Genomic DNA, 12,787 nt, shown 5'->3' with positions numbered 1-12,787 from the left:
AAACCCTGAAGTCGCTAGACTTCAATTCCCTATATCAACACTCTGGTATATTCTGAAGACAGAGCAAAAAGAGACCAATCTGATCAGGGACAAAAAGCAAACTGGCATAAACAGAGACATAAGAATGGAAATTCAGCACAGCCCCAGCAGGGGCTGGCTGACCACAAAAACTGAGTAAACCAGACCTTATCTCATGTGAAAAAATAGCAGAGCACACTTAGCTTGAGAGGCAGGAACAGAACTGGAAATCAGAACCTCAGGGCAGGAAAAATCACCGGCACAAAATTAGGGAGTCGGCTGTCTTAAATCCAGTCAGAGACTCCTGATGTCCACTCACAGTCCTCCTCCTCAGGTGGCAGGTCTCTGCCATTTAGATCAGCTTCATTACCTACTGTCACCACTAGAGGGAGCCCGGATGGAGAACTCACGACTCCTTTGTCAACACAGCCAGCTCCACCACCCTCACCAGAAGCCAGAGGTAAACCAAAAAATGAGTTCACAACAAGTAACCGTGAAATAGCTTTCTGATCACAGAGCACTCCTGTATAGTTTTTCCCAGTCATAGAGAGAATTCTGCCATACAGGTACATCTCTATGATCAGTACAGGGAAATCATAGAGAGAATTGTGCCATACGGTTACATCTCTATGATCAGTACAGGGAAATCATAGAGAGAATTGTGCCATACAGGTACATCTCTATGGTCAGTACAGGGAAAAAAACCCAGGAGATTAGAACAAAGGCCCAAGCTGGAGTCTGAAGAGGTAAGAAATCATAGGATCCAAGGTATTAAGCATTAATCCTTCAATTGCCCTGCATGAAGGATAATACCGGGTGAGTCATAAAGGACGGACGTTTTTAAACTAATCATAAAATCGTTAAATATTTATTAAATATAAATGTATTCACAGATTTGGTTACGTATACTGACAAATATTTGACAAATTCAAGTGTGGAAAACAACATCTGCCATGTGGTGGCCATTATCAGTGATGCATTTCCAAAGGCGTTCTTGGAAGTTGGCATCAACACGTTCCAACACAACTCTGTCGATTTGGGCAACTTCCACTCGAATAGCTTCCTTCAGTTCTTGTAATGATCGAGGCTTAAGCTTGTATACACGTGATTTGAGGTGACCCCATAAGTAATAATCGCACATGGACAGGTCTGGGGACCTAGGAGGCCAATTAATATCGCCAAACCTGGAAATGATGTGACCAGGGAAGAGAGGGCGAAGAACGTTCATTGTTGCTCCGGCTGTGTGGGCCGTTGCCCCATCTTGTTGAAACCACACACTAGAGATGGGGATATGTTGCCGTCGTAACTCAGGAACAAAGAAGTTATTTATCATGGCGATATAACGTTGTGAGTTCACGGTAACAGTATTGCCATTATCGCCTTCGAAAAAGTACGGACCGATCACGCCATATTTGCCCATAGCGCACCACACCGTTACCTTAGGGCTGTGCAGCGGTCGTTCATGTAATTCTTTAGGATTTTCATAGGCCCAATAACGGCAGTTCTGCTGATTAACCATGCCATTGACATGGAAATGAGCTTCATCACTCATGAATAAAATAAGGTTGTCGTTTTGCTCAATAATTGCTTTCATCTCATGTGCGAACTTCAGTCGCGCTGCGTAATCCCCGCGCTCCAACTGTTGCACAATGGCCAATTTATAGGGGTGGAAATGCAGGTCTAAATGCAAAATACGCCTTACTGTACGATTACTGAGGGCAAGTTCTAAAGAATGTTTCCGAGCAGATCGACTCGGACTACGCAGCATGGCTTGCCTGACGCGTTCCACATTTTCAGGGGTACGTGCCGTTCGTGGAGCCCCCGGTGGTCGTTTGTTCATTAGTGTACCTCGTGTACGGAGTGCTTCAACCCAACGTAGGATAGTGTTACGAGCGGGAACAGCTTGATTTCTGTGAATATTGAAATGACGCCGAAACTCACGCTGAACGGCTGTGATACACTCATTATTCTTGACAAAACTGTCGTACGCAAAAACGCGATGTTCTATCGGCCACGGCACCATAGCTTAAACTGAAACTAAAATAAAAACAATGCTTTCACCTCACAAACATAACCCCGCCTCCCGCACATCTCTACCTCCACCTGGTGGTGAGTTATAGCCACTTCAAATACATCCGTCCTTTATGACTCACCCGGTACAACTTACCATCTGATTGCCCTAGACCACAAGGGATACTCATACTTACCCATTCACTGCCCTGGAAAGCCAAGGAAACTAAAATATGTGCCCTTTTTGTCCTAGACAGCGAGTAATATTAATTTGAAGTTTGTCTCCAGGCCCTGACTATTCAGACAACGTCATGACTATGATCTGCATTCATAGAATTGTAAATCTCTCCACAAAAAAGGTTTAATACAAAATGTCATTTACTGACTTATAGTAAACCTTTTCTCATTTTTTAGGTTTTCTTTATAAGAATTATCCTGAATCATTTCAGGATAACCCAGCGAGCGAGCAGAATGCTCATTCATTGGGTGAAATGATCTTTTAGTTTTCACAAAAAATCAAAAATCATCATTCTTGGCAGCACTTCGTCCTTTGTAAACCGGAATAGTGCTGTTGATGACAATGGCAGCCTATCTGCGCTGAGCCATCTTTTTCAGATAGTCGGTAGGCCCTGTTACCTGCAGTCTGCCTGTGTAAACAGGTTCTTACACAACCGCCAAGCTGTAAACACTTACCGATCGACTGTCGTGTAACGCTGCGAGATTGAGCGCTGTAAACCCACTACTATACCCGTCATAGACATTGTTGAAGATCAGCATTGTGTCTGGTTACAGCAGCCCCCACAGTGGTATTAGAAGCTCACTGTATGCGGTAGGGTCCTATGCCGCCTCTGTAGTGGCTCCAGGCTGCCACCATTGTATCATTTCTGTGTCCGTGCAGGCGATTTCTGACCACTTTCCATATGGCTGAAGAAATCGAATAATACAATATCACGTACATCACAAGGTGATGGGTAGATGTGTCCTTTAGCAGCTTTTAGAAACCTGTGACTTTTGGGTAAATCCTAGATTGTAGCAGATTTAGCGCTGTTGACCCAAAGGCAATAATCACATCTGCAAGACTGCCAAATCCCTCTATAAAAAACAAACAAAAGAGTTTATTCCAGGTTAACCACTTTAAGAAATCCTTATTTCAATGCATTTATTGTTTTGTTCTGCCAGGGAAGGTGTGAACTCTATGCACAAAGATAAAATAACATTGACTGTTGTTTCCTTCTATTACCTATGACTTACATTAGTAAAGATTTACTAAGAGAATTAAACTTGCCTTTGGTGACCTTTTGTATAATATTCAATCCTCTGCACAGGGTCTGTTCAGCAGGAGCCGTGTTCTTCTGGTAGAGCTCGGAGACATGTAATTTAGCGGTGGGGTATGATTATGTGTTTCCAGCAGTATTGTGTCCTAACTATTTCCATAGCAAGCATGTCACTACTGTTTATTCAGAACATAGTTTCCTTGCTTTAAAAAGTTTTTCACTTCTTGTCTCCAAATATTGCACATATACTGTAGTACTGTAGTATAATGGCCAAATGTCATTATTAGTAGAGGTGTCAGTGAAGGAAAAGAACATCCACATAGGTTGGTGTCATTCCTGTGTGTCCTAGCTTCTAACCATAAACGGGCGGAAAGCTTTTTAAAATAATCACTAGGACTTCTAAAGTATTGTGTGAATACTGACAGATTAGTGTTCATTACAGAAGTGACCAGCTGAATGTGGGAGACTATATCAAGTGCGTGAATGGCATCAACCTTACGAAATTCCGCCATGATGAGATCATCAGCCTGCTGAAGAATGTGGGCGAGCGAGTGGTTCTTGAAGTGGAATACGAGCTGCCTCCTGTGTGTAAGTATTCATCTTTAGTGATGTGTCCTCTTTAACAGTGCATGGGGAGATTATGCTGATTTCACCATTATAGTCTAGTTTAATCAGTGGATTTCTCAATTTAATTATCAGTTTGATGTCTAAACCATCTCCCCTTGATCTGCCACATGCCATGGACATGGACGATAGATAGGAACATCTCCAATAGGAGTTTACCTGTGTGGTTATACCAAGTAGAGCAGGACTTTTTATATGATAAGATCAGTGAAGGTTACAGAGAGCCTTGAAAGCTTACATTTGAGGGGAATTAAAATACTGGCCGATTTTGTTACATCATTCTAGTATACACTCATTTTATATGATATGTGAAAAATGTTCCTAGAGTTCCACTTTATGTAAACTGTACACTAAGTGTGTCCCCTGCAAATTGAGATTAATGTTGCATCTTTGCTAAAAAGATTCCTATGACCTTGTCTTGTCTAAAATGGCCAATATAGAAGATTGCAAAGGCCAAGAAGCTAAGTCATCCGAGGTGGATTAAAGCTTCTTAATTCTTATTACTATCTTATTATTTGTCCCATCAGATCAAAATACAAAAAATAGTAATAATACAATGTCGCCACATTTTGGCTTTAAGGCCTTTATCGAACGAGACCAGAATAAAAACCTTGCGTCACTTACTGAAGGCCATCTGGCCGAAATGTCTCTACATTGTTTTTCTAGTAAAGCTGAAAACTTTACAATTTATATGTACTGTCAAGTTAAAAGACAAAAATATTACCATAACAATATAGAGACATTTTTACCATACAGCCTTTATCAAGCGAATCAAGTTTTTCATTCTTGGCCTACATTATAAAACCCACATGGCCAAAATATATCTACATTGTTTCCATAATATTTTTGTCTAATGGTTTGAAGCTTCATCTTTTAGTTCTTCTATTTCGTGGACCTTGGACATTGCTTGTTTCTCCTGCTGGGTCGATGGTTGATACAGTTTTGCATGGAGCTCTCCTTGTGGTGCATGGGATTTTTCTCAATATTGCCATCACATTGCACATTTACGGTACTACCTACAGCTATGTGCATATGGCGTGCCTGCCGAGTTTTCTCAGGCAGCAGAAGTTTGTTTTCCTGAAGTGGATTCACTGGCACTTTTGACATCATTTTTCTTGTGCCTCCGCCATTGGCGTATTTTGCTTTATGCTTTCAAGTATAGAACGTGGGTGACTTATGTTTGGAAGAAGAATGAGCATGTCACTTCTTTTAATAGTTTCATCATTTCTGAACCATGAAGAGGTTAAAAGAAGTGAGATAAGACTAGTCGTTTTGGCATTGCTGTGCATTGTGTTCATTATATGGGGCACCTCTGCACTGTGTGCACATGGCCCACATTTGGGGTCTCCCAATGAATTGGATATAAGTAAATAGGCAGTCCACTGTACAAATATACCATTATAGCAGTCTTTGTGGTCACAATTAAAGTGTGAAAAAGAACACCTAAAATACTTGTTGAGTGCTTGTTCCAGCACTTCCAAGAGCTCAGGATGCCCGTCTACGAGCCAGTGGACCTATTTGTGTACCTTGGATATAATATGAATTGACATTAATTTATGTAATAGCTCTAACCTATTTCTGTTTGCATAATCAGGATTGTTCTAGCGTTCTGACACATATGCTAATGTTCGGATTTAGTGGTGCGCTGCCCTACAGGGTGTTTATGCTAAGTGACTTTCTGAACCGTTGGGGATCGTTCTTGTGGCACTGTAGCTGTCTATAAATGGATATGTGGCTGCTTATCTGCAGATTTCACTCTTCGTTTTCCTTTGTCCTGTTCTGTTGCTTTGCTCTTTGTACAGAACGAGTGACCTTAGCTGGCATCTTCTGCTCTGCTTCTGTTCCTATGTGTGTTTTCTTTAATTATTCAGGAGCGAGGGCTGAGCCGTACAAGCTTTTCTGCCATTTGATGTTTCCATTTCACCAGCCGTAGGAAGTAGGGCCGGTGTTTCGTCTTGTAAATGAAGCATGAAAATCTAAATACTTTATGCTTCAAGCTTTTATTTATTGCATGTCGGTATAATCTGAACACAGACATCTTTCTTTTGCTATTTTTCTTCAAAGATTTATTTCTTTTCAGCACCAGTGAAGGCCATAGCGTTTGCTGACCTTCTCCAATATTCCATACTCTGTATCACAGTGCCATAGTATCTATATGTTTCTAAATAATACACATTATCTGCATAATTATTGTATTAGATAGTTTACTTGTTTACTAATTCTGAAGATATAACATGATCCTAATTACTGTTCTTCTCCTGATGATATATTTTCTAAATTCTCTTTTCTGTATATGTGTATGATTAGGAGACGGGCATCTTGCCTTCCCAAGGTGCAGCTTGGATCTGTGAAAAGTAGCTTCCGAGATTTGCCTTACAGCAGCCACATAGTAGGCCACATTACCATAGTCAGAAACAATGTGCTGTGGTCATGCTCTGTGATCTGTACAGAGGTCATTGTGCAGGGAGGAGGAAGGGGTCAGCTGTCCCCCACATATTGGCTGTGGTCGATCATGTATTATCTATCTTCAGCTTTATAACAGACATCAGTCATTAAAAAAAATAGAAAAATAATAAAAACCAATGTGAAAGTGAACTAGCGCATGTGAAAATATCATACAATTTAAGGAATATAGCATGATCTGAAAATACAGCTATGAAACAAACTGCTTTCACTAAGAATTGGTGATCTAAGTGTCTAGTTCTAAAATTCTAATTCATTCACTCATTAAACAAGCTTATGGGTTTAAAGCAGGGGTGGTGAACCTTTTCTGGTCTGAGGGCAGCAGTGTCACATTGAACAACTTCTAAGGGCCGCAGTAAAACTTAAAAGGGTATTACCATTTGAGAGGTCTATTGCAGCATATCAAAATGATAAATGTCTAAGAGACACATCTAGAACTCCCACATATCTGGAGGCTAGCAGTGCTCTTTTCTCCCGATTCTGTAATTTATAGAGGAAGAGATCCTGTACACATGTAACTCTATCCATTGAAGACTATAGGTGTTATAGTTGATGGCTGCTTTTCACAATTCCCTTAAAATAGAATAGTGTGAACTGCCCGCATAGGCAGCCAGCACTACAACTCACATATGCCTGTTTGGAGTGCTAAACAGGGTCAAGGAACCTTAGTATCTTGATGTATGTAGGCCCAGATATTTGTACAGTGCTCTATTTGTGCTTGCCCATCTTTGTTCCTGAGCGGTGTGCTACGTCTACTTCCCTTTGACAAGGAAACTGATGTATACAGAATGTTGGGGACCATACAAGGTGGCAGGCAAGTTGCATGTGGTCCCTGATCTGCAGGTTGTGCACCCCTGGTTTAATAGGAATATATAATTTCTGATCTGCACAGAGCAAGTTAAAAAGCAGGAGGAGCTGAATGGATTGATACAAACTTTGGAAAAACTTTTAGTATAATGTTTTGTTTTTCTTTCTCGTAAAATCTTGTTCTTCCTGTATAGTCAAGTGGATGGTGACTGAAAGCTATCTGTATGCACACTCAAGACTGGCAGTCACTGAACAACGCCTTCAACTGGACTCCTAATCTTAAAAAGAAAAGGATTTAAGAGAGTAAAATATAGTTTTAAAGTTATACTGATTCTTTTCCAACATGCAGTATATCGATCATCCCAGCTCCTCCTACTCCATGACCTGCTGCCTGTATAGAGATGCCATGTTCAATGTGACAGGCTCCCTTTAATGAATTCATAAAAATAATAATTCAGAATTAGAATCATACTTCTCAGTAAATTGTTTTTATTAGTTGAGGAAATAAAAAAGTCATTTATAATGTTTTAGGTAATATAGAAGATGATGTGTTGTAAATAATTAACATTATATATTTAACAATGTGTATAAATACATTACACACACATTTATCAAGAAATTGAGAAAGGGTGTGTTTGCACTGGCTGAAGAATGGCAGTAATTTCTGCCAGTTGGTGAATATTTACCAATCCGCAGTTGTTTAATTTCCTGTTTACACAGGCAGACCACGATAAATGATGTGCAGTGAACTAGTAGATTTCTCAGTGCGCGTAGGCTGACATTGTCCTGTTAGCAGGGAAGTGATGTGCTGCTAAGAACAATGATTTTTCAGCAGACTTAAAAACCATTTCACCTGACGAACAAGCGCTTTGTACTGAGCGCTTTGGAATCTTGGAATTGGATTAGAGAATTGCTCCTCCCCAAAATGAGATGCTCTCCTAGTGCAGTTACTCACCTGTTTTGGGGTGTTTTTTTAGAGTCCGTCTTACAGAAATGTAAACCTGTAAGAATTTACACAGCTATGACATTCATCTTTTTTTCTGGAATTCTCTGAATAAATTCATCTTGAACAATTTTTTATTATATCCTCAGGTTTTCTCTGGGGTCTTTCGACTTGAAGCGGCATTACGGAAATAACGAACATGCTTATCATGGACCGTTCTCTATCAAGCGAGAGAACACAGGAAAGCCTGCAGAGTGCAGTGCTCTGGAGATTCACAGATATTACTATTCCAGTCAGGACGTGGTAGACTTAATTATTTTCATACCCAGTTCATTAAAACTGTTCATCTATAAATCACAAAATTAATGTAGTCCCTAGTTTGCCTCCCACAGATTTACCCAAGTATTTATATGATAAAGTGTACCTGTCACCCTCCTGTTTGCTTCATGGCTCCCTGCCGACCAGCGATATGACGCGGTCAGGATCGCTGGCACATCGCTAAGTGGTCGCTAGTGAGCTGCCACATAGGCAGATCTCACCAGCGACACAGCAGGGGTCGGGGGTCGCTACTTACCTGTCAGACGAGGCGATCCTGACGTCCTCCCGCCCGCGTCCACGCGTCGCTCGTCGTCACAGCACGAAGCCCCAGCAGGAAGCTGATGACGAGAAACGGCTCAGGACGTTCTCGCGCGATCAGCGATAACCAGCGGGGGAGCGGTCGGAGGTAAGTATCAGACATAGAGATATCGCTAGCAATATCGCTATAACGTCACAAAAACCAGTGACGTTATAGCGATATTGCTAGCGATATCGCTTAGTGTGACAGGCCCTTAAAGCCTGTGCCACTGCTAAAGAGAAATCAATATTCATTTCTCTGTAATAGTGCACAGTGACAGCCACAACTACCGGCTTCCAGCACACATTCTGCTTACCTTTCCTGCGCGTCCTCTATGCACCTTGTTCGTTCCGGCACCTGCAGCTCTTCCGGCAAAGTAATCACGTGGCCCCGCTCATTAAGGTAATGAATATTTATGCCTCTTCACTCCAATAGGTGTGGAGAGAATATTCATTGCCTTAATGAGCAGGGCCACGTGATTGCTCGGCAGGAAGTGCAGGTCGCGCCAAAATGAGATGCAGCGAGGGCACGCAAGCAAGGTAAGTAGAATTTTTTTTTTTTCTATAGGAACCAAGCATACAAGGATAGGGGATAAGGAGCCATGCATACAAAGATGAAACGGGGGAGCCATGCATGCAGGGACAGGGGCCTGGGAGCCATGCATACCAGGATAGGGGTGAGGGAACAATGCATACCCGGCTTATACTCGAGTCAATAAGTTTTTCCAGTTTTTTTATGGCAATATTAGGTGCCTCAACTTATACTTGTGGCGACTTATACTTGAGTATTTACAGTAAGTTATGTTCATATGCAGCTTTTTCTGCAACCAAATCTGTTCTCTTAGCAGTAAAATCGCTGCATTCAAAATTACCATTTTTTTGTCATTTTCACTGCGTTTGTCATATGTTTTTTGGGGTTTTTTTTGCTGCATTTTTGGGTGCGGATTGTGCGCTTTGTCTACAGTACATGTTTAATAAAGTTAGTCATAATCACCCAAAACACTGAGAACGGGATGATTTTTTTGCACTGAAAGAATTGACATGCTACAGATGTAAAAAAACATTGCAGTTTTCAAATTCAGTTAAGAAAAAAAAATAATGCTAGTGCATGAGAAAAAAACAACAACAACTCTGCATGTGAACAGAATTTTCTATAGGCCAGGTAATTCTTTCTGGGAAAATGGTATCCAAAAAAAAGCATATACACAATGGAAGTAATAGGACTAAGCAACAGCACTTGTGAAAAAGACTTAGGTATACTAATAGATCACAGACTGCACATGAGACAACAGTGTGATGCAGCAGCAAAAAAGGCAAACAGTTCTGAGTTGCATTAACATAAGCATACAGTCTAGATCACATGAAGTAATTATCCTCCTCTACTCCCCTTTGATTAGGCCTCACCTGTAATACTGTGTCCAGTTCTGGGCACCACATTTTAAAAAAAGATGTGAACAAACTGGAGCAAGTTGAGAGAAGAGCGAACAGAGTGGTGACCGTTCTGCAAACAATGTCCTATGAAATATGGTTAGAGGATTTGGGAATGCTCAGCTTGCAAAAGAGAAGACTGAGAGGAGACTTAATAGCTGTCTACAAATATCTCAAGGACCATAGAACCCCCATGTTCACCCCATAGAATCCCCATGCTCACCCCATAGAATCCCTATGTTCACTTCCATAGAATCCCCATGTTCACTTCCATAGAATCCCCATGTTCACCCCATAGAATCCCCATGTTCACTTCCATAGAATCCCCATGTTCACCCCATAGAATCCCCGTGTTCACTTCCATAGAATCCCCATGTTCACCCCATAGAATCCCCATGTTCACCCCATAGAATCCCCATGTTCATCCCATAGAATGCCCATGTTTACTTCCATAGAATCCCCATGTTCACCTCCATAGAATCCCCATGTTCACCTCATAGAATCCCCATGTTCACTTCCATAGAATCCCCACGTTCACCCCATAGAATCCCCATGTTCACTTCCATAAAATCCCCATGTTCACCCAAAAGAATCCCCATGTTCACCCCATAGAATCCCCATGTTCACCCCCATAAAATCCCCATGTTCACTTCTATAGAATCCCCATGTTCAATTTCATAGGATCCCCATGTTCACTTCCATAGAATCCCCATGTTCACTTGCATAGAATCCCCATGTCCACTTCCATAGAATCCCCATGTTTACCCCCATAGAATCCCCATGTTCACCCCATAGATTCCCCATGTTCACCACCCCATAGAATGCCCATGTTCACCCCCATAAAATCCCCATGTTCACTTCCATAGAATCCCCATGTTCACTTTCATAGGATCCCCATGTTCACTTGCATAGAATCTCCATGTTCACCCCCATAGGATCCCCATATTCATATACATGAAAAAAAACACCACATACTGACCTCGGTCCCGCTCCCTGGCGCTCTGCTCTTCTCTCTGCCTCCGGTGCGTTGACTCTCCGGCGGTACACAGCTGATGCGATGAGATGACGTCATCGCGTCAGCTGTTTCAAATGCTGATTGGTAAGATTGCTTTTTACCTTGCTTGAAGATGAAAACAATTTCAGACTTTTGTAATTGATGAGGGAAGTTGCTGTGTTGAAAATAATTCAGAATAGAAAAAAAAGACATATTGCCATAGCAAAAGCCTCGTACATTTCCAGTAATAATCCATCTAAGCCAGAGACTGTTTTTTTTCACATGAGGACGCTACACTAGTAATTTCCTCAAGAGTTATTGGTGCATCTAACAGATCTCTGGCATGATCAGCGATTTGGAAGGTCTACATAATTGAAATGTTCCCTATCTCCCCAATGGAAGCTTGACTATAAGGTAGACATAATATCTCAAAATATTGCTTAACAAATACCAAAACATCCACTCCTTTAGTCAGAACTTTACCCTTTGTATTAACATTGGAATTGAAAAGATGCAGAAAACCAGTCTGGTGCTGGCGCTCCCGAAAATTACCGTATATCCTGTGCTATATTGGTTTATTAAAAAAGTTTTTTATTCTAAATATACAAGGTAAAAACACTCAAGGTAAGATTTATATTCCCTATCCTCAGGGGATTTATGATTAACATTGGAATGTGAACATACCCACAATTACCTTTTTTCTTAATAGACAACCTTTTCCTATCTATACCACTAGAAAATGCTACTTTAGAAGATTAAATAAAATTGTTTTTTAAGAGATCTCAAATAATATCAACCTATAAATCTAAATTTTTTGCCACTGCTCTTTGTTCTCTGTTCCAATCCCAATATACCATCCCTATATGTTTTTTTGCATTTTTTGGCTGCTTCCATTATCAACAGCCCCTTCAAAAAAGCGCATCCCACATAATTACACTCAAACTACTAACCAAATTTTTCTCAAAAAAACTATTTATTCTTTAATTCCAGTGTTTTCTGTGACAATATCAAAGTCAACAATTATAGATTGAACCTAAATATGTTTACACCTTTGCATCTTTCCATAATAACAGGTATGATTACCATTGCACATACGGGGAAAACTTCGTGGGCCATTACACATACAATTTGATGACGCCTATACCCCCAAACATTATTTCCCTACAAACAGGGATCTCCACTCAAACAGTATGATCGCCACACCCCCCAACACAGTATGATGCCTTCAAAGCCTTCCTACACTCAAAGTATGATGCCCTAATCACACCCCACATATGATGGCTCCAACAGACCTTCAAACACTATGATGGACCCCACAATCCCTCAAACAATATGATTCCAACCAGAGGCGTAGCTAGGGTTTCGGTTCAGGGGGGGCGGAACTTCTGAGTGGGCCCCTAACTAGGTAACTGTGATTACAACTCGGTGACGCACCCTAATGGTGGATGTAGGAGATGACTGCGCTGTTACTGAAAATAATCCCTATATAAAGACCAACATGGATATTACCGCAATATGGTCTGCAACCTGCACAAACCCCTCATCCTGCTGATACCCCAATACTGAGCCTCTGCTGCCGTATGTGTCCCTATCACTGCACCTGATACCCCA

General features: G+C 41.2%; 1 protein-coding gene across 16 annotated transcripts in view; it reads left to right on the top strand.

Moving 5' to 3' along the window:
* The window catches only part of GRIP1 (glutamate receptor interacting protein 1), a 919,857-nt gene that overhangs the window by 696,730 nt on the left and 210,340 nt on the right, over positions 1-12,787 (top strand). For all 16 annotated transcript variants that reach the window (XM_073555470.1, XM_073555465.1, XM_073555472.1 and 13 more), the window contains exon 4: positions 3,745-3,890. In XM_073555470.1, the coding sequence (XP_073411571.1) occupies positions 3,745-3,890 (146 nt within the window). The remainder of the gene's footprint in view (positions 1-3,744; positions 3,891-12,787) is intronic.

Source organism: Dendrobates tinctorius, unplaced genomic scaffold (assembly GCF_039654945.1).
Source record: "Dendrobates tinctorius isolate UK_male_01 unplaced genomic scaffold, ASM3965494v1 ptg000224l, whole genome shotgun sequence".
Classification (NCBI taxonomy): domain Eukaryota; kingdom Metazoa; phylum Chordata; class Amphibia; order Anura; family Dendrobatidae; genus Dendrobates; species Dendrobates tinctorius.
Note: the sequence above shows the minus strand (reverse complement) of the source record. Positions and strands in the feature narration are given on the sequence as shown.